Genomic DNA, 21,157 nt, shown 5'->3' with positions numbered 1-21,157 from the left:
GAGGCAGGAGAATGGCATGAACCCGGGAGGCAGAGCTTGCAGTGAGCTGAGATCCAGCCACTGTACTCCAGCCTGGGCGACAGAGCGAGACTCCATCTCAAAAAAAAAAACACACACACAGAAACTGAGTCCCAGACAAGGGAGAGGGTATTTCCAAGGTAAAACAACAGCAAGTTGAGGGCAGAGTTGGAGGAGAGATCCAGGTCTCCTAACTTCCAGGCAGAGAATCGTCAAATATATTCTTCCCCCTTTGGTCGATGGAAACAGGGAGGAAAGGAAGGGAAATCTGAGTGGACAGGGCTCTGTTGAGACCATAAAGAAGAGGGGCAGCCAGGGGCGGCGGCTCACGCCTGTAATGCCAGCACTTTGGGAGGCCGAGGCAGGTGGATCACCTGAGGTCGGGAGTTCCAAGACCAACCTGGCCAACATGGTGAAACCCTGTCTTTACTGAAACTACAAAATTAGCTGGGCTAATTTTGGTGGTGGTGGGTGCCTATAGTCTCAGCTACTCGGGAGGCTGAGGCAGGAGAATCGCTTGAACTCGGGAGGCAGAGGTTGCAGTGAGCTGAGATCACGCCACTGCACTCCAGCCTGGGCAACAGAGCTAGATTCCATCTCAAAAAAAAAAGAGAGAGAAAGAAAAAGAAAAGAAGAGGGGAGCTCCTGAGGGTCCTACTTTGCCCTTTCCCAAACCTTAGGGTTCTCAGCTTTACTGTGTGTTAGTCCTTCTTTAGCTTTTGTGGGAGTCAGGAACCCCTTTGAGAATCTGATGAGAATCTGACCAAAGCTTCAGAGCCTCTCCCCAGGAAGACCAGGGAGGTCCCTGCACCCCCCACTGCCATCTGTGGACCCCAGATCAAGAGCCCTGCTCTGCAAATGACCTTGCTCTTGTCCTTAACCCTGTTCCTCTGAGTGGTCTTCCAACCCCTTCCTCCGGGCCCCAGCTGGGACCGTGCCCCATTTCTGGGCTCCTAGGCTGGTCTGCGCAGCCCCTGACAGTGGGCATCTGGCACCTGCCAGCCTTCTACGCCTGGTAACATGCCTAGAAATCCCTGCCATTTTGTTATCAACCAACAGCCTATGAGGACAGGATTTAGGTAGGAAGGAAACTGCACTCCTCAGTGCCTGGGACTAGTCCCAGCCAGGTGCTGGGGGTGTGGCTGACCTCTGAAGCCACCCCTCTCACTCTCACCCCCTCCAATCACTGAGCCCGGCAAGAACAAGGGGCGGAGCCCTGGGACCAGCAGTTCTGGGTCAGCCGAGGGAACAATGGCCCTCAGTCTTCCCTGCCACCACCTGGGTGCCAGCAGCTCATTCTGCAAAGGGGAGCTGTGTGTTAGAACACCAGGGGGCAGCCGGGCCCCGGCAGGAGATCCAGTCAGGTGCAGGGCCGGAGTGGGGCAGAGGACAGCAGTTCCCGAGACAAGGTACAGGGGGCCAGCACAAGCCCTCTTCACAGGGGCCTCAACCCAGCCTGTCCAGGACCCTCTCGACTTGACCAATGTGAGTTCTTTGCCTTCCAGGTCCACAGTCTGGTGGGATCTGAACAGTGTGGCTCAACTCCACGGCCCTACACGTTCCCATCTTCCCAGAATAGCCCAGTTAATAAGTGCAGCAAGATGAGGCCCCACCTGGCCAGCCCAGTGTCCATACCCCAGTTCATCCTGGGTTCAGGTCAGCAGCAAACCAGCCTCACAAGAGCCCAGCAGCCCCCACTGTCCTGTAGGGAAAACCAAGCCCCAGGCAGATGAGGGCTTTGTGCAGAATTGTCAAGGAGCAAGTAGCCAGAGTCCCTGTTCCTGGTCCCGGGGTCATTTCATTCTTTCAGGAAGCCCCTCTGAGCCTACTTTGTTCCATCATTCAATAATCCACTTAGTGGCCAGGTGCGGTGGCTCATACTGTAATCCCAACACTTCGGGAGGCCGAGGTGGTGGATCCTCTGAGATCAGGAGTTCGAGACCAACCTGACCAATATGGCAAAATCCTGTCTCTACTAAAAGTACAAAATTAGCTGGGCGTGGTGGTGGATGCCTACTCAGGAGGCTGAGGCAGGAGAATCGCTTGAACCCAGGAGGCGGAGGTTGCAGTGAGCTGAGATCACGCCATTGCACTCCAGCCTGGGCAACAAGAGTGAAAACCCACCTCAAAATAATAATATTAATAATGCGCTTAGTCAATAAATAGGTCAGACACCTACATGCTCTGTTATTTTACTTAAAGCTCATAACATCCCTGCTAAGGTGCTATGGACACCCTCACTCAGCAGAACAAACTGAAGCCAGGTTAAAGGACATGCCAGGGCCAGCGCCATCACTGGGTCTGAGCCCAGCCTCCTGGTCGCAAGGCCTGTCTCTCACTGGTGACTGGTGTGCTTGAGGGACATGGGAAATGAGGCTAGTCCCGGCTCCCAGGGAGGCTGGCAGTCAGGAGTGTTTGGATTCGTGAAGCACAGAGCAAAGCCCCACCTCCTGAAAGCTGGCCCAAGCCTCCCCTCTAGTTGCTGTGATTTGGGGTGCTGAGGCATCCTCACTTTTGCCCTGAAAAGCTTGGTGGACTGGGCACAGTGGTTCACGCCTATACTCCCAGCACTTTGAGAGGCCAAGATGGGAGGATCACTTGAGGCCAAGAGTTCGGGACCAGCCTGGGCAACATAATGAGCCCCTGTCTCTACAAAAATTTAAAAATTAGCCGAGCATGATGGTACACGCCTCTAGTCTCAGCTATTTGGAAGGCTGAAAGTGGGAGAATGGCTTGAACCCAGGAGGTCAAGGCTACAGTGAATCATGATTGCGCCTGAGCAACAGAGCAAGACCTTGTCTTTAAAAAAAAAAAAATCGTGGCAGATATAGGTGATGGAGGGCCGTATGAGCTCCTGGCTGAACCCCAGAGGTGGAGCTGGAGCGGGGCTCAGGTGGAGGACCTGGTCAAAAGTGTGTTCCCCCAACTCTGGGCTTTTGGTATTTTTATGGAAACACTTCCTGAAAAAATATATGATTCTAGTCCCATGGGATGCTGCATAAGGGAATAAAAATGGAGGTGGAACGTATCTGGGCTGCAGAGGTTACATTAAACAGGATGGCGAGTGTTCTCTTTTCTTTAGATGCTGATGGACCCTGTGGCTACTCAGTAGACACAGACAGTAGTAGGTTTTCTCAAACTGACTGAACCATGGAGCCCTTCTCCCTGAGAACAGCAGGCAGGACCGTGCTCTGAGAAACACAGCATGGGCAATGTGGCTGTATGGGCTGGGGGAGCGTTTCAGCCTAACCTCAAGGATTGAGGCCCCTGCCCAGGGTCCCGGGGCCCAGGCCACGGCCGCTTCTCCTTCCCCATGGCCTCCGGTGCCGTCAGGGGGCCCTGCGCCTGGTGGCTCCTGCAGTCCCCACTTGTTGTGCCTCCCCCAGGCGTCAGCAAGATCGTGACAGTGGACGTGAAGGGGAACAGCCCCCTGTGGCTGAAGGTGAAGGACCTGGCGGAGGGGGTGACCTACAGGTTCCGCATCAGAGCCAAGACCTTCACCTACGGGCCGGAGATCGAAGCTAATGTCACCACAGGCCCCGGAGAAGGTAGGAGAGCAATGGGCCAGGCGTGTCCTCCACACAGCGGTTCAGCCCCCTCAGTCGGAAGGGGCCCCCGGTGTCAAGAGCTGTGCTGGACCCTGGAAACAGAGTGGAGGACAGAGCTCACCCTTTCCCCTGGTGCCCAGTGACCACTCCCTCCGCTCCCTCCTCCTGGATTCCGCACTTTGATTAATGGCATCAGTGTCCTTGGGTTCCTCAAGCCACAAACCCTGAAGCAGCGCCCCCTCCTCTCCCACTTAGGCCCAGTGCACAGGACTGGCCCCCCTCCCCTCCCACTTAGGCCCAGCCCACAGGCCTGGCCTGGCTGCTGCGCCTGCTCCGTTTTTTCTCTCCCCGCCAAGTGCGCGGCCTCCTTCACTTCCGTCCTGGAAGGATGCAGCCTGGCAGGTGCCCCCTGCCTTTCACCCAGCCAGAGCCATCTTCCCACGCCGCTGAACCACCCCTACCCTCCAGGCAGCGCGGTTCTCAGAGCAGGGCACACTAAAACGCACATTCCCAGGGTGGATGCTTGGAGGGGTTGATTTCCTGGGGCTGAGGTGGGACCTGGCAGTCTGCACTTACACAAAAGCCCCTGGAGGCTGTGACAAAGTGGCACCTTGAGAAACACCGGATGGAGCAGGTCACCTATTCACAGCCAGGGCCCTGCCTCCCCCACCTCACCACCCACCCCCTCCGCAGAATGCCCTTTTGTGTGTAACTGCCCCCCCACCACACCACCCCCTCCCACCCCAGGAAGTCTTCCTTAATCTTCTGTATTGTTCTGTTGTTGTTGTTTTGGTGTTTTTGTTTGTTTGTTTGTTTTGAGACAGAGTCTCTGTCATCCAGGCTGGAGTGCAGTGGTGCAATCTCGGCTCACTGCAACCTCCACCTCCCAGGTTCAAGCAATTCTCAATCTTCAGCCTCCCAAGTAGCTGGGATTACAGGTGATTTCCACCACGACCAGCTAATTTTTGTATTTTCAGTAGGGACTGGGTTTGGCCAGGCTGGTCTCCAACTCCTGACCTCAAGTGATCCACCTGCCTCAGTCTCCCAAAGTGCTGGGATTACAGGCATGAGCCACCGCACCCAATCGCCTCCTTTAAATGTCCTCTTTACCTCCCTTTCCCTCCCACCCCTCCTCCCCCAAGGCATTTGCCATGGTCAAGGTTTAGCCCTCCAAAGTCCCTGTTACCGGTCGGTGTAGACTGTCCTGTCCTGAACACAAAAGCCACCTCCCAGGCCACTCTGCTGCCTCCCTCCCTAAGAAGGTGTACAGTACAGCCCATCCCGGACTTCCCCTAAAATCCCATCTCCTCCTCTGCCCTGCCCTTGCAGCCAGGAGTGGCGAAGGCCTACCCCGCCCAGGGTCCTGATTAGCCTGACTCAGGAGGGGAGCCAGGCCTGGGAGCCCAGCCGGCTCTGGTCTGTCACCTGCCCTACAGGCCGTCTTACCCTAATGGCTCAGGCTGGCTACGCTTCACTTTTTCTTTCTGGCCAGTCACTTTCTATTCCCCACAGTCTGGTTCTGCAAAGAAGCCCTGGGCTCTAGGGCAAATTCAGGACAAAGCCTGCAGGAGGGCCCAGGAGCCACCCAGCCGCTGTCCTTCATCTACCCCCAGCTCCGCCCCACACTGCCTCTCACCTGAGCCAGCTTCCTGGGAAACAAAAGTAGGGGAGAGAGCTGGCAGGCAACTGAGGACCAAGCGTTGGCAGTGGCCTGGGGACAGGAGAGGCCTGTGCGGAGGACAGGTTATTCTATCCTGAGGCTTGAAGTGTCCCAGGAGGGAGGTGGGAGGAAAGAAAGGGCCGATGGTACAGAGAAGGTAGTAGAGGACACTCAGAAAGAAAGAACCAGCAGAGCACAGTGGTTCACGCCTGTAATCCCAGCATTTTGGGGGGTCAAGGCAGGTGGATTGCCTGAGCCCAGGAGTTCAAGACCAGCCTGGGCAACACAGCAAACTCCCTCTCTACAAAAACAAAATTATCCAGGCATGCTGGTGAATACGTGAAGTCCCGGCTACTCAGGAAGCTGCGGTGGGAGGATCGTTTGAGCCCAGGAAGTGGAGGCTGCAGTGAGCTGTGATCGTGCTACTGCACTCCAGCCTGGGCAACAGAGTGAGAACATGTCTCAAAAAAAGAAAGAAAGAAGCCATCCTCCCCACATGGTGTGGGTGCAAGGCGGGGTCTGCAGTGGGGGAATATGCAGCCAGGCAGTGGTTGGACTCGCTGGAAGCTCCTGGCCCCAGAGAACATACGGGTTCCATCCTCAGGCCTGAGCACTGTCCTGTGCGGGATAAGAGTACAGGGTCCTAAGGGCTGCCTGCCCTACCACACTCTCTCAGGCGTGTCCACCCCACCTGACTGACCTTAGGCTGCAGACAGTCTGCTCCTTAGGGAAAGAAGGAAATGGTGCCCTCCAAGGCCGTGGGGTGGGCATAGGGGCCGGGTGGGGCTGCCAGGTTGTGTGAGCAATGGGTTGGGCATAGGGGCCGGGCGGGGCTTCCAGGCTATGTGAGCGATGGAGTGGGCATAGGGGCTGGGCGGGGCTGCCAGGCTGTGTGAGCGATGGAGTGGGCATAGGGGCCGGGCGGGGCTGCCAGGCTGTGTGAGCGATGGAGTGGGCATAGGGGTTGGGCGGGGCTGCCAGGCTGTGTGAGTGGGTCCCTGGCCTCCTGTCTGGCCTGCTGGCTCTCCAGGGCCCTGGGGGAGCATCAGTGTGAGGCTGGACTCTGCTCTCTTCCTGGCAGGCATCCACAGAGACCCCCCACCAACAAACCAGGTGGCCACCCACTCATGCACTGGTTCCCTCCCTCATCCCCTAAGCACAGAGGAAGCACCTACTATGTGCCCAGCTCTGGGGGTACAGAGCCCCACCTCTGATGGGGAACAGGATTGGAGGTGACAGTATGTGGGTCGGGATTCAGGATGGGCACCCCCAAGAGAAGGGGCTCAGGGCCCCTTGTAGACAGACACCTGGCTCACTCCTCTCACTGCAGAAGTCACTTCCTCTCATCTGCTCCGGCTCCTAGGGCCGGCTCCCTGACTGGCCCACATCCCAGCCTGCTCCTGACGTACCTTCATGCCAGGAGAGTTGCAAGAGGCCCAGTCGTTCCTCCCCGCTCCTAGCAGCAGAGGCTGCAAGGCCTCCTGGGGCATGAACCCCTCTCCCTTTGTCTAACCTGATAGCAAATGCAGTTGAGGTTGGGGGATTTCAGGCAGGAGGGAGGGAGGGTGGACATCATATCACTTACTAGGAGGGAGAAACTGTGGACTCTTTAGCCCCACTCCGACCAGCCCCCTCCTCTCATGGGCCCACTCTGCCATCATCGCACCCACCTCTATTCTAGCCCCCTGCTCCCTGCCCCTGATCCAGGACACAGCCTTCAAGCCTTACCTTCCAAAAGGCCCTTACAGGGGTGGAAACTGAGGCACTAGAAGGCTATGTGAATTGATCAAAATCACCCATCTAACATGTTCTGGGTTGGAACCCAGGTCTCCTGACTCTACTCTGGGGACCTTTCTGGACTATTCCATTTGTTTTCTGCCCTGGGATTTGGAGTGTGGAGCAAAGGGGTGGCCTAGAGGGGACGACAGTCCATCCTGGCAGGCCCAGCCTGAGAGGCACGCTCAGGCCTCAACATTTGCAGGGCTTCCTGGCGGCTCTCTGTCCAGGGTTGGTTTTGTCACCCAGTGCTCCTCCTCGAGCCCAGAGTGATGGGCTGGGTGGCTGTTCTGGGTTCTATACATCCCTTGCCTCTGTGTGCTGTCTGCAGGTGCCCCAGGACCGCCTGGTGTGCCCATCATCGTGCGGTACAGCTCCGCCATCGCCATCCACTGGTCCAGCGGAGACCCGGGCAAAGGGCCCATCACCCGCTACGTCATCGAGGCCAGGCCTTCAGGTGCGCCCCGCCCTGCTGGGCTGAGACCCCACGGCTCACTGTCTCCCTCTTTCCTGGGTCCCTCCACCTGGGGCACGTGCGTCTGTCGTCCACCTGAGAAGGCTCCTGTGCTACAGGTGAAGTCACCTGGCCCTGTTGAGGAGTGGGAAACCAGGTGGGGGTGCTCCTAGAGCTAGACTCCTGGCTAAGTAACCCCCAGGAGGCCCCCAGAGAATGGCTCTTAGTGCTAGCTGAGGACAAGCTTGGGTTGAGGATTGCTCAGGAAGCCAGAAGCCCGAGCACGTGGTGCACGTGGCTCACACACTGAATCCTCCACACGACCCCACTGATGGGTGCCCCCTAACTAAGAAGACCCCAGCTGCCTCTCAAAGCCCTGTCTCTGCCATCGTGGCTGTCTCGGTGGCTGCTGTAATCGTACCAGCCTCTCCTGTCAAGCCTGAAATTGAATCACAAGAACTTCCAAAGCCATCAGATGAGTGACAGATAAGTCACTCCAGGGGGCTGCTCTCCACTGCTCCAGTTTCACCCATCCTGACACCCGCTTGCTGGGCTCTGCTTACTCGCAGGAGCTCGCAGCCACTGCCAGCTCCCTGCGTTGCTAGGTTTCCAAGTTAATCAGAGGTGCCAGAGTCAGCAAGAACAGGAGGCCTGTTCTCTGTATCCCATGGATCCACGGTTAGGTGATTAAAATTGAGAAGGAAAACAAGGCTTTGTTGCTCTAGCTTAAATAGCAAATAACAATAATAATGGGACGTCACCAGGCATCTCGGTAGCTAACACTTCTGATGGGAAATATGGAAACATCCCAGTGACAAATTGTTAATACTTTGAGGTAGCTAGGCACCAATCATCCCAATAGCAAAGAGTTAATAATTCTAGTAGTTCCTGGAAGCCACTACCACCGCTCCTGCCTTAATCACATGCTAAGAATCGCAGTTGCATATAGCGAATACATCTAGCTGCTCAGATCTGCTGCGTGACCAGAGGATGCACGCAGGGCTGGCTCTCTCCCCACTCCAGATGGTCCCTCCCTGGCCCTCTGGTGCCGGCTGCTGAATTGGCCAGGAGACTACTACGTGCTTCTCCCAACCAGGGCCTGCACCTGTTAATTCCACCCAAGTTGGCCAGCTGGGGTGCCAGGCTGTGGAATGTTGGCCCCTGACTCTGGCCCTGTTGATTCTCCAGTGTTTCCTGGGAGGCCCAGCGTGGGACTCTGGTGTTCCAAGTTTGCGGGCTGTGACTTGGTCCACACTGGTGGAATCAAGCCCTGAGCATAAAAGGAAGGACCAAGCTGGGGCCCTGTGAGAAACCAGGACTTGGAGCAGGGCCAGGGCCAGAGAGCAGAGGACAGGATCAGTAACCAGGCAAGGGGAGGAGGGAGGAGAGGGGGCAAGGGGCATGGTGGCCTATCCCTGAGGCTGTTTGAGAGCAGGCTGCTGTTATGGGGTGAGCACCTCTCCCCTCAATGCCCCCATCCCTTCTTCTGTGCTTCCCTTCTCATCCTCAGGATGGCATAGCCCTTGTCCTACACTTGCCCCTAAATTGCTTGTGCTTCGGGCTAGGCAGGATAAACTAAATACACCCCCTTTTACAAGCCAGGAGCTGCCAGGCACTGCAGACCCAGGGAGGGGTTCGCTGAGGGATTTATAGCCCCAGGAACCTGTCCTGCACATCAGCCAACTCCTGGGGCTGGTGGCTGGAGCCGCAGCGTGACATTCCAGCAGCTTCTGGCCTGGCCTGGTTGCCCCAGCCCCACCTTTGTCCCTGTGTGGTGTGGAACAAGGGGGTTAAACAGCAGACAGGAGATCCCAGCTTCTGGAAGGCAGGAGCAGGGGCCTCAACGATCCCAGCCCATCCAGCAAACACAGGTCCAACTCCTGACTGCATTGGGCAGGGAAGTTCGGTGCCAGAAATGAGGTGGCCCCAGGCAGTAACGCCAGCTCTGCTGCTGACACCGTGGGGCCTTGAAAAGATGAGTGAAGCTTCCTCCAGGCCTTGGTGTCCTCATCTGTAAAATGGGGACAGTAGTTTCTCCCTCTTACCATTGCTATGGATTTGAAAAGGAAAGCATGTAGACCCAGGGTGCTTGACAGAGGCGTAAGTGTCAGCTGTTGTCACCGTCATCATCATTATGACATCATTCGAAGATGAGTGAGAGATTTCAGAGGCATGTGAGGAAAATGGATTTGCACCCTAGTACTAAAATTTCTTTTTTTTTGTTTTTTTTTTTTTTTTTTTGAGGCGGAGTCTCGCTCTGTCGCCCAGGCTGGAGTGCAGTGGCCGGATCTCAGCTCACTGCAAGCTCCGCCTCCTTGGTTCACGCCATTCTCCTGCCTCAGCCTCCGGAGTAGCTGGGACTACAGGCGCCTGCCACCTCGCCCGGCTAGTTTTTTTTTTTTTTTTGTATTTTTTAGTAGAGACGGGGTTTCACCGTGTTAGCCAGGATGGTCTCGATCTCCTGACCTCGTGATCCGCCCGTCTCGGCCTCCCAAAGTGCTGGGATTACAGGCTTGAGCCACCGCGCCCGGCCTAGTACTAAAATGTCAAGGCATGAAGTTCTGAAACTGGGCACCTCATGCTATGAAAAGGCCAGGGAAGAAAGTTTCCATTTATTTATTCAACAAATGGTGAGAAGGTGCCTTGCTGGGTGCTGGGCTAAGGAAGACTTAAGATGAATTAGTCATGATCCTTGCCCTTGAGGGATTTCACAGCCAGCAAAGGGGAAAGAGAGAAAGATATTAAACAAAAAGATGGGCCAGGCGCAGTGGCTCACACCTATAATCCCAGCACTTTGGGAGGCCAAGGCAGGAAGATCACGAGGTCAGGAGATCAAGACCATCCTGGCCAACATGGCGAAACCCCATCTCTACTAAAAATAAAAAAATAAAAATAAATTAGCTGGGCATGGTGGCGCGTGCTTGTAATCCGAGCTACTCGGGAGGCTGAGGCAGGAGAATCGCTTGAACCCAGAAGTTGGAGGTTGCAGTGAGCTGAGATCGTGCCACAGCACTCCAGCCTGAGTGACAGAGCGAGACTCCATCTCCAAATAAATAAGTCAGCCAGGCGTGGTGGCAGGTGCCTATAATCCCAGCTACTCAAGAGACTGAGGTAGGAGAATCTCTTGAATGGGAGGCAGTGCTTCCAGTGAGCCGAGATCGTGCCATCGCACTCCAGCTTGGGCGACAGAGCGAGACTCAGTCTCAAAAAAAAAAAAAAGATGGAGGTGTAGCAGGCAGAGGCTCAAAAACAAATAAGACCAACAATGAGGCTGAGGTTTGGGACCCTGGAGTCTTTTGCAAGGACATCTCTGATGCAGACTGGGTCCCCATGGCCTTCCCCAAATTGGAAGGATCCACACTGGAAGTGGGGAGGCAGCCCCCTCATCAGATCCCACCACTGGGTCCAAAATTCAGACAGGACGCCAGAGCATGGAGGCGCCTCTGCTGCAGTGCTCAACTTACACGACTGGGTCTGTGAGAAAGTATGGTGAGGAAAACAAATAAAATCATCATCTCTAGGGAAGGGCGGCCCCAAGCTGGGCACATCTCTGGTGGGAGAGCAGCTTCCACCAGAGGGTGCAGAAGCAGAATGGCAAGATTGGCCCCTGGGCGACCTCCCTGGAGCAGGCCAGACAGAGAGGACCTGCGAGCTGGCCTCGCTGATGTCCTTCTACCGTGAAGAGAAGTATCCAAGGTGACTTGGATACTTTGGTTTCCAAATCAGCCCCGCACTGCCACCAGCAGGAGGATGCACCTCTCTCAGGGCCAGGCTGACCCCATCGGCCCCACCCAGAGCGTGCAGCCAGGGCCCCTTCTGCCCTCCCCACCAACATGATGGATGCCCCAGGGCTATGGCAGGGGCTTGCCTCTTCCCTGACCCAGGCGGCACCCACACCGCTCCGATTAAACAGCATGAAGGTGAATGATATCCCACGAGGGCAAGGCCCAGAGAGCCACGGATAAAGAGGGGAAGGGGATCTGAAGGAAGCTCAGGTGCAAAGGACAGAGGTGGCTGAGGCCAATACGGGGTGAACAGACGGGACCCCTGGGGTGCCCGCAGTCCCTCTTTCTCTGCTCTGCTCCTAAGAAAGAAGGTGACTGAAGAGGAGCTCACCAGATCCAGGCAACTTGATTAAACCCACTCAGGAAACCCACATTTTTCCTGTTGGCTGAGCCTGGTGGCTCACACCTGTAATCTCAGCACTTTGAGAGGCTGAGGCGGGAGGTTGGGGCTGCAGTGAGTTGAGAGCACACCACTGCACTCCAGCCTCAGCAACAGAGCGAGACCCTGTCTCAAAATAATTTTTTTAAAACCAAATCTTTCCTGCAGCTATTATTTAAAAGAAATGAAAAAGACTGGGTGTGGTAGCTCACACCTGTAATCCTAGCACTTTGGGAGGCCAAGCGGGCAGATCACCTGAGGTCAGAAGTTCAAGACCACCCTGGCCAACATGATGAAACCCCGTCTCTACTAAAAAATACAAAATGTAGCTGGGTGTGGTGGAGTAAGCCTGTAATTCCAGCTACCCGGGAGGCTGAGGTAGGAAAATAGCTTGAACCTGGGAGGTAGAGGTTGCGGTGAGCTGAGATGGCACCACTGCACTCCAGCCTGGATGACAGAGTGAGACTCCATGTCAAAAAAAAAAAAAAAAAGGCCAGGCACAGTGGCTCACACCAGTAATCCCACTTTGGGAGGCCGAAGCTGGTGGATCACCTGAGGTCGGGAGTTCGAGACCAGCCTGACCAACATTGAGAAACCCCATCTCTACTAAAAATACAAAATTAGCCAGGCATGGGGGACTCGGGAGGCTGAGGCTGGAGAATCCCTTGAACTCGGGAGGCAGAGGTTACAGTGAGCCGAGATCATGCCATTGCACTCCAGCCTGGGTGACAGAGTGAGCAAAACTCTCAGAAGAAAGGAAAACAGAAAAATAGCACTCTTACTTTTGTGTCCTGCCACCACCACTGTGTATGTTTTGAATTAGGAAAGGGGGTTAGAAAAACAGGGCCTAGTTAAGTAAAGAAGAGGGTATTCCCATATGGTAATATCTTAGGTAGTCACTTAAAATCATGTTTCCAACCATTTTTAATGATGTGGAAGACAGAATCCATAGTGTTCTGCCTGCACAAGTGCTAACTTGTTGAGCCTGTTTCTCTGGACGGTGGTACTGTCATTGGTTGTGACAGTACTTTCTTCACAGTACATATCTTTTAATGTAGTACGGATATTTTAATAAAAAGAATAAAAGAGATGCTGTAAAAGGTGTCTTTTTTTTTTTTTTTTTTTTTTTTTGAGACTGAGTCTTGCTCTGTTGCCCAGGCCGGAATGCGGTGGCGTGATCTCAGCTCACTGCAACTTCCGTCTCCCAGGTTCAATCGATTCCCCTGCCTCAGCCTCCCCAGTAGCTGGCATTACAGGCCTGTGCCACCACGCCAAGCTAATGTTTGTATTTTTAGTAGAGACAAGGTTTCGCCATGTTGGCCAGGCTGGTCTCGAACTCCTAACCTCAGGTGATCCACCCGCCTTGGCCTCTCAAAGTGCTGGAATTACAGGCGTGAGCCACTGCGCTTCGTTCAAAAGGTGTCTTTTTCAGAAACTTCAAGGGAGGACCAAGGCCTGCGATTCCGTGTAGAGCAAGGCGGATCCAACAGGCCCAGGCCTCAGGGAACATAGGACGGGGCTGGGAGCGGGATTTGGGGCTCCCCCTCATCTCCCAGGGCCTCCCTCTCTGTGCTCCTGCAGATGAGGGACTGTGGGACATCCTCATCAAAGACATCCCCAAGGAGGTGAGCTCCTACACATTCAGCATGGACATCCTGAAACCGGGCGTGAGCTATGACTTCCGGGTCATCGCGGTCAACGACTACGGCTTCGGCACCCCCAGCAGCCCCTCCCAGTCTGTGCCAGGTACCAGCCTCGGGGCTGAGGGAGTAGGGGAGCCCCACAGCAGAGCCTGCAGGCTGACGCGGGGCAGGGGGGAAGGAGGAGAGGCATCAGGGCACCAGGAGCATGCGGCTGGAACCAAAACACATTGTCCCCTCGGGGCTGTGAAGAGGCAAGTCGTGGTGCCCAGGCCTGGGTCAGCCCTCAAGGCCAGAGGACGCTAGAGGCCTTGATCTTGGGGCTCCCTTTCAAGGACTCCAGAAGCCCCAGGTAGGGGCAGAGCAGAGGGCCCGAGATGCAAACTTCCATGCGCTCATCACCCAGGACGTTCAGGGGCTCCAGGCCATAACTGTCTTTCCATGGAAACCTCCAGCCCCAACGTGGCAGGGTCAGCAGCTGCAGAGCAGTAGTGACACAGGCGGGCCTTAGGCCTGACTGGGCAGTACCCGGGTGCAGCAGGGTCATCACCCCTCCCATTTTCCTCCCCTCATTCTTCCTGTCTGGCATGTCTTAGAGCGCACAAAGGGCTCTGCTATCTAAACCCATGACCCAAAATGTTATTGCTAACCACTCTGAATACAAAGGCCCCTTCCCCCAAGCAGAAGCACAACTCAAAGGAACCCAGCCTCCTCCCCGTGCCACACATTGCCCACACTGAGAGAACGAAATATTTTACCCACATTGGTAAAACCAAATCCTGGGACAGAAGTGCTTCAAAGCTGAAACAGAGAGCCCACCCCTTGTCCACACAGCATGAGTAGTACTGGCTGGGTGCAGAAAGCACAGTCTAGGGGTTTTGAAAGAAGGGAGCTCTACCTGGAAGAGACATCTTAAAGACCCTCTCACCATGCTCTGGATCGTGTAAATCTTTCACCTTTTACTAAAGAACCCCTGTGTCCATCCTCCCAGTTCCCACTGCCTCCTGTCACCAGCAAAAATTTCACTCCAAACTGAACCTCAGGAAAAGTTCTTTCAGCCTCCTGCAGGCCAGAGAAGCACCTTTCCCCATGAGATTGAGGTCTGCTTATCAAGATAGCCCCTAGACAAGTACAAAACAAAAAAAGAAAAGGGGCTGGGAATGGTGGCTCATGTCTGTAATCCCAGCACTTTGGGAGGCTGAGGCAGGTGGATCACCTGAGGTCAGGAGTTCGAGACCAGCCTGGCCAACATGGTGAAACCCTGTACTAAAAATACAAAAATTAGCCAGATGTGGTGGCAGGCGCCTGTAATCGCAGTTACTTGGGAGGCTGAGGTAGGAAAAGTGCTTGAACCCAGGAGGTGGAGGTTGCAGTGAGCCAAGATCGTGCCATTGCCCTCCAGCATGGGAAACAAGAGCGAAACTCTGTCTCAAAAAAAAAAAAAGAAAAGAAAAAAAGAAAAAGGAAAAGTAGCCAATACACTGCCATTCTCCCCTCCTATGTCCCTGGCAGACATCAATAATCAATCTTAGCACTCTTTCCTGTTGAGCCAGGTAGCCACTTCAGAACTCATCTGACATCACCTCTCCGGGGAGCCCTTTACCGACTGATCAGAGTGGGAACTTGAGGTGAAACTATCCTTACAGAGGTTCTCCTTCATTCAGAGGGCACAGACCCTGCCTTCCCATAGATTGTGAGCATTTGGTAGGGTCCCAACCGGAGCAGGAGATTTGGAGGGAGGAGGGGGCTGAGCACCCTATATACCTGACCCCATCCATGCTCCAGCCCAGAAAGCCAACCCCTTCTACGAGGAGTGGTGGTTCTTGGTGGTCATCGCCCTGGTCGGCCTCATCTTCATTCTGCTTCTGGTCTTCGTGCTCATCATCCGGGGCCAGAGCAAGAAGTACGCCAAGAAGACAGACTCGGGTGAGTAAGCTGGCACCAGCCATGCTGGCTGGACTTGACTTTTACATATCTCCCTTTTGGCCAGGACAGGGGTGATCAGGTCCCTCTCCTGGCAGCACATCTGCTCTGGTGGGTGGGGAAGCCTAGGGTTTCTACACACAATCTCAACCTCTTATTTTGGTCTCAACTCTACCAAGAGAAAGAGGGGATAACCCAGCCAGGTGGGAGGTGGTAGGGGAGAGGGGAGGCCACAGTCCAAAGGGTGTCCATCTCCCCCTGACTTCAGGGAACAGTGCCAAGTCTGGAGCCCTAGGCCACAGCGAGATGATGAGCTTAGATGAAAGCAGCTTCCCTGCCCTGGAACTCAACAACAGGCGGCTCTCCGTCAAGAATTCTTTCTGCCGAAAGAACGGCCTGTACACCAGGTACTGGGCCCTCTGCGGGGGTAGGGGGCCAGGCCCAGCAGTGCCCAGGTGGAGAGAATGCTGGGGAGGGCCATAGAGCAGGCAGTGCTTACCTGGCCATACCTTGTCCTGGGAAACGCCATTCAAGCCCCAGGGCTGGGAACGGTCAGCAGAAAGACCGGTGAGGCCCAAGCAGGACAACTAGGGGCCTGTCCCAGTCCCCACCATGCCCAGGCACAACCTGGGGGTGAGGGCGCACTGGGGAGAAATTTACAAGGAGGTAGCTACTAAGAGTTCCTGACAGTGACAGCAGAATGCAAATAACTGGCAAAATGTTGCAAACCAACCTACTGCTGTTCGGAGCCAACTGCCAGGGAAACGGCCCTGGAGATCGTCACTCGCCCCAAAGGCAAGACGGGCCCAGCCAACGCAGACCCGAGCAAACACACCTTAGCGAAGGATGCCTGAGCACCCCGATTATCGCTATGTCCTACCGTCTTCCTCCCCATCTGGGAAACCCTCTCCCCCGTCCTTATTTCTACCTATTAAAGGACAACCTCCCATCCCCATCAGCCTCAAAGGGCAGCATCTGAAAGCAGCCCATGAGGACAGGACCAGGCTGGTGGCGTGAGTACAGCGCCTGTTTTCTCCTGACTTCTTTGTAACCCCAGCCCCCTCCTAGTCCCTACTCCTTATGGCCACTGGGCTGCCCATTTCCAGGGGCAGGGGCAGCTGCCAGGGCCCACCTGACCCTCCCTTGATGCGTGGCGGTTTTCTGTTCCCCTGAGCTCAAGAAAGACTGGGCCAGAGGGCTCCTGTCTCCGGCCTCAGCCCTATTGGCATTCCCAGCTCACTGGAGGCGGCAGTCAGGAGGAGTCCAGCCTCTCTCAGGAGCTCACAAAGCTTCCCTCTGTCTCTGTCTTAGAGGGACGAAGCTATGTGTGTGTTCATCTAGAGGATGGAGGGAGGGGCTCCCAAAGCCAAGCTCTTATCCTCTGCCAAATCCAGCCTTCCAAAGAAAGAGCTGTTTGAGGCCCCCACAGCAGGCCCAGCCAGGCCCAGCATGACCACAGCAGCCCCGCCAGGCTGGCTCCGGGGCCCCGCCACATGTAACAAGGGGGCATTTCACACATGGCCTCACCTTCGCCTGCCCTTCCCAGCCCCTCCTACCCACAGTGCACACACATCCAGGCCACTGTGTGCCCCCAGAGCCACTGGGTGTACACAAAACTCCCATTTGCACCAAAGCAACCCCAGGATGTGGGGTCCTGAACCCAGCCACGGTGACATCCCCCCTACATTCACCCTGCACGTTGCCATGACAGCATTAGCCTGGCACCCCATTTTTCCCTCTTTGCCCTCCTCCAGGTTCCGATCTCCCAGGCCCAGGCTCCTGGAAGGCAGACCCAGGAAGGAGGAGGAGCACAGGGTGGCGGGGATCCATGCCCCCCAGGCCCCGCTGTGGTCTCCCTAGGCCAGGGCAGGCTGCTCTGAGTGAGTGCACCTCTCAGCCCCACTCCCCACTCTCTCCAGGTCTCCCCCCAGGCCCAGCCCGGGCAGCCTGCACTACTCGGATGAGGATGTCACCAAGTACAATGACCTCATCCCTGCAGAGAGCAGCAGCCTGACTGAGAAGCCCTCAGAAATCTCCGACTCTCAGGTGAGGGCAGGAGGGCCAGGTGTCCTGCGGAGGGGAGGGAGCAGCGCCTCCCAGAGTGGGGCAGTGAAGCTAGATGGGCTTTCTTCCTTTCCTTCATGGGGCAGTAAAGACTAAAGGGCCCAAGAAACCACCCTGAAGTCATATATGGGCCATTTGTCCCCTCCCAAGTTCTGCTCAAAGTTTGCAGCCAGTGCTAATGGGGTCCCGGGAACCTTGATCATAGGGGGTCCCCCGAAGATCATGGCCCTCTCTACTTTCAGGGGTTGCCCCACAGGCTCAGTTACTCACTAGGTCTGGCCTGCAAGGGAGCATGCTGAAGGTGTCGGAGAGGGAGACTCTGGGGAGGTTGACACACAGCCCTGCATTCCAGGCCAGAGACCTGGAAAAATGCTCAGCTTCACTACTCATGGATCAAAACAAGCTTCAGAAACAGAGGGCTGGGTGTGCCGGAGCCCCGAGGATGAGCAGCAGTGTAGACCAGGGAGGTGTTAGGCTTTGGAGCTTTGGACCTGAGTGTGAATCCTGGCTTTGCTGCCCGTGACCTGGGATGTCCTGGATATGCCAAGTAACCTTTCTAAGCCTCAGTTTCCCCATCTGTGGAACAGGCAGGGGTGATAATAGGCTCTGTCCTGACGCCGTGAGGAGGATCTGCTGAGATTAGACGCAGACGAACTCAGCGTAGAGCCAGGCACACGGCAACCATTCTGTAAATGTCAGCTTTTATATCAAGAGGGGGGTCAGTGCCTCTGGAAGACACCGAGCTTCAGAGAGCAGACATTAGGTGGGTCACGCAGGGACACCGTGTCCCAGGCTTGTGGGGGAGGGGCTGTGTGTATTCCAACCATGCAGCCTCACAGCTTCCCACCCCCGCCCTCTCTGCCTCAGCCAAGCCTAGTGGTTACTGAGGAAAGGGCCACGAAAGGCCACGAAAGGCCACTGTGTCCCACGCCCTGGACCTTTCTGCCCAGGCCTGGGAGAGGAAGTGAAGGAAGAGGTGCCAGCAGGGAGCTGGGCTGCTGGCTTTGCAGGAGGTGCCAGGAAGCCTGGGATCACATGGTGGGCCCCGTGGGCTCAGGGCCTGTCACTCACTGCTGTTTTGTTCAGCTCCAGGGTTACTGATGGACTTGGCAGAGCCGAGAAGGCTGGACCTAACTCCCTAGCTCAAAGTTGGCAGGGACAGAGACCCCAACTTAGCATGGCTTACCCAGGGACTTATTGTGAGGCACAAAACCCATCTGATCCAAGTGATAAGATTTTTTTGTTGTTAAGACAGGGTCTTGCTCTGGAGTGCAAGTGGTGCAATCTCCGCTCACTGAGACCTCCACCTAGGATTCAAGCGATTCTCCTGCCTCAGCCTCCCAAGTAGCTGGGATTACAGGCATGTGCCACCACCCCTGACTAATTTTTGTATTTTAGTAGAGATGGGGTTTCACCATGTTGGCCAGGCTGGTCTCGAATGCTTGACCTCAAGTGTTCCCCAGCCTCGGCCTCCCAAAGTGCTGGGATTACGGGCGTGAACTACTGCGCCCGGCCCCACTGTGGTCCTTATGAGGCTTCTAAAGAAGTCAGTGCTGCTGCCACTCAGCCATGTGAGAAGCAGCTCGGCTACCCCCACCATTGTGACCTTCAAGTGGGGGCTGATGGGGTTGCCACTGGTCATTCTCCTGCCTGTGACAGTTTGTGCAAAGGTACATCCCAGAGGATCAGCAGCTGCACAGGCCAGGGAACCTCCGTTTCAGCTGCCAGGAAAAATGACTGCCTCTCTTTTCAAGGGCACCCCTTCCCCCAGGTCTTTGTCGAGTGGGTTTTGCATATGCTGCCTGGTTTATATTCTGAGTCAGACCACCCAAAACTCACTCTCCAAAATTGGCGGAAATCTGCCCAGTCGTTTTCCTGTGATATGGTAATAAACAAAGCGTCAGTTTGACTTATAAACAAACACACATGATGCGATGTGAGAAAGGCTATAATTCAGCTGTGGGTGATGGGCTAGAGGAGAGAGGGGCCCGCTCTCCCGTAGAGGGCCCAGAGTGCAGGAGAAGGAGGCACCAGGCAGAGGGCAGGATGCACGCAAAGACTGCAGATTTAAAGGCCCCTGACCTGTTTGGTGGAGCTTTAACACTGCAGCATGGCTGGATGGCAACTTCATTTTCAAAAGAAGAGCCCAAGTCTGGTAGAAAAAAAAAAAATAATAATGTATGTAGTTAGCACACAAGTAAATCACAATGAAAAAGAAATTCCAAGCCAATGGCACACACTGTCTAATCTTGATCTTCAGTTTTTGCAATATCATGGACAGCCCCTTCAAGTGCGTTGCAATGAAATTAAGCACATTTTAAAAAGAAGATACGCAGAGTGAAACTTTTTTTTTTTTTTTTTCTTTTTTTTTTTTTTGAGACCAAGTTTCGCCCCCATTGCCTAGGCCGGAATGCGATAGTGTGATCTCAACTCACCTCAACCTCTGCCTCCCGGGTTCAAGCAGTTCTCCTGCCTCAGCCTCCCAAGTAGCTGGGATTACACGTGTGTGTCACCGCGCCCAGCTCATTTTGTATTTTTAGTAGAGATGGGGGTTTCACCATGTTGGTCAGGTTGGTCTAGAACTCCTGACCTCAAGTGATCCACCCACTTCGGCCTCACAAAATGCTGGGATCACAGGTGTCAGCCACCACGCCCAGCCATGAATCATATTTTCTGTACCATTTATTATGCACCGAATTATAATGGCAAACATTTATGAAGTGTTTAGTAGAAGCCAGGAAGGGTTCTAAGGTTTGTTCGTGAATGACACCACCTAAGCTTCAGAGTCCTCTGGGAGGCACTGAAAATTCAGGCCATTTTCAAGTAAAGATGATGAAAAAGAGAGAGTTGGGAAGGCCCCCACCCCCTGCCCACCACCCCCAAAACCAACCCCAACCCCCCCCCCCCCCCCCCCCCCCCCGTTCTCCCTATGACATCTGCCCTGCATACCGGCACAGGTGAGACTCTGTGTGGTACCCGGGAGGAGTAAGTGCTGTAAGTGCTGGGTTGGCTCTCTGTGAAGCTCATTCATTCATTCCTTGATGCATTTACTCAACAGCTATTTGTTCTGTACCCACAAAACAGAATCAGACGCTATATAGGAATGATGGCTACAGTAGTGAGCAAGACAGACTCTAATGAATGTTGTGTGATAATATGTTATGATTTATTAGGGAAGACCATATGTGTATAAATAACCACGTTTTCATTTCTCATTCAAACATTATGGAACCACAGTAATTTGAGGAAGAAAGTGGTGAACAAAAGCCTTTCTCTCTTTCTCTCTCTTTTTTTTTTTTTTTTTTTTTGAGATGAAGCCTCGCTTTTGTCCCCCAGGCTGGAGTGCAATGGTACAATCTCAGCTCACTGCAACCTCTGCCTCCTGGGTTCAAGCGATTTTCCTGCCTCAGCCTCCCGAGTAGCTGGGATTACAGGCGCCTACCACCATGCCCAGCTAATTTTTGTATTTTTAGTAGAGACGGGGTTTCACCATGTTGGCCAGGCTGGTCTCGAACTCCTGACCTCAGGTGATCTGCCCACCTTGGCCTCCCAAAGTGCTGGGATTACAGGCATGAGCCACACCACACCCGGCCAAGTCTGTTTCTTTCCTGCAGTGCAGAGACAGATAAAGCACCATAAGGAGACAACTTCCCCTGGAGGCTCAGAGAGGGCTGCCTGAAGGAGGTGGCATTTATTTGAGCTGGGCCTCAAAGTGTGAACAGGACTGGGTCATGCATAGAAGGGAAGCGTGCAGGTTTGCAGCTGGCTGGAGCGGGATCATGTTCTGCTATCACTCTTCTACTGAATGGCTCTGACCTTTTACCTGTGTTTGCCACTTTTCCATCAGATTGGGCCACGAGTCCAATAGGCTCAGCTGAGACCTCGTTGGTTCTCCTTAGCCTGACTGCAA

General features: G+C 54.7%; 1 protein-coding gene across 1 annotated transcript in view; it reads left to right on the top strand.

Annotated features, from left to right (window-relative positions):
• SDK2 (sidekick cell adhesion molecule 2) overlaps nucleotides 1–21,157 on the top strand; it is a 309,965-nt gene that overhangs the window by 281,736 nt on the left and 7,072 nt on the right. The window contains exons 39-44 of the mRNA XM_023211918.2: nucleotides 3,405–3,566; nucleotides 7,334–7,459; nucleotides 13,202–13,366; nucleotides 15,046–15,186; nucleotides 15,452–15,590; nucleotides 17,103–17,229. Coding sequence (XP_023067686.1) covers nucleotides 3,405–3,566; nucleotides 7,334–7,459; nucleotides 13,202–13,366; nucleotides 15,046–15,186; nucleotides 15,452–15,590; nucleotides 17,103–17,229 — 860 coding nt within the window. The remainder of the gene's footprint in view (nucleotides 1–3,404; nucleotides 3,567–7,333; nucleotides 7,460–13,201; nucleotides 13,367–15,045; nucleotides 15,187–15,451; nucleotides 15,591–17,102; nucleotides 17,230–21,157) is intronic.

The sequence above is a fragment of the Piliocolobus tephrosceles genome, chromosome 16 (genome assembly GCF_002776525.5).
Source record: "Piliocolobus tephrosceles isolate RC106 chromosome 16, ASM277652v3, whole genome shotgun sequence".
Classification (NCBI taxonomy): Eukaryota; Metazoa; Chordata; class Mammalia; order Primates; family Cercopithecidae; genus Piliocolobus; species Piliocolobus tephrosceles.
This window is presented reverse-complemented; position numbering and strand designations above follow the sequence as displayed.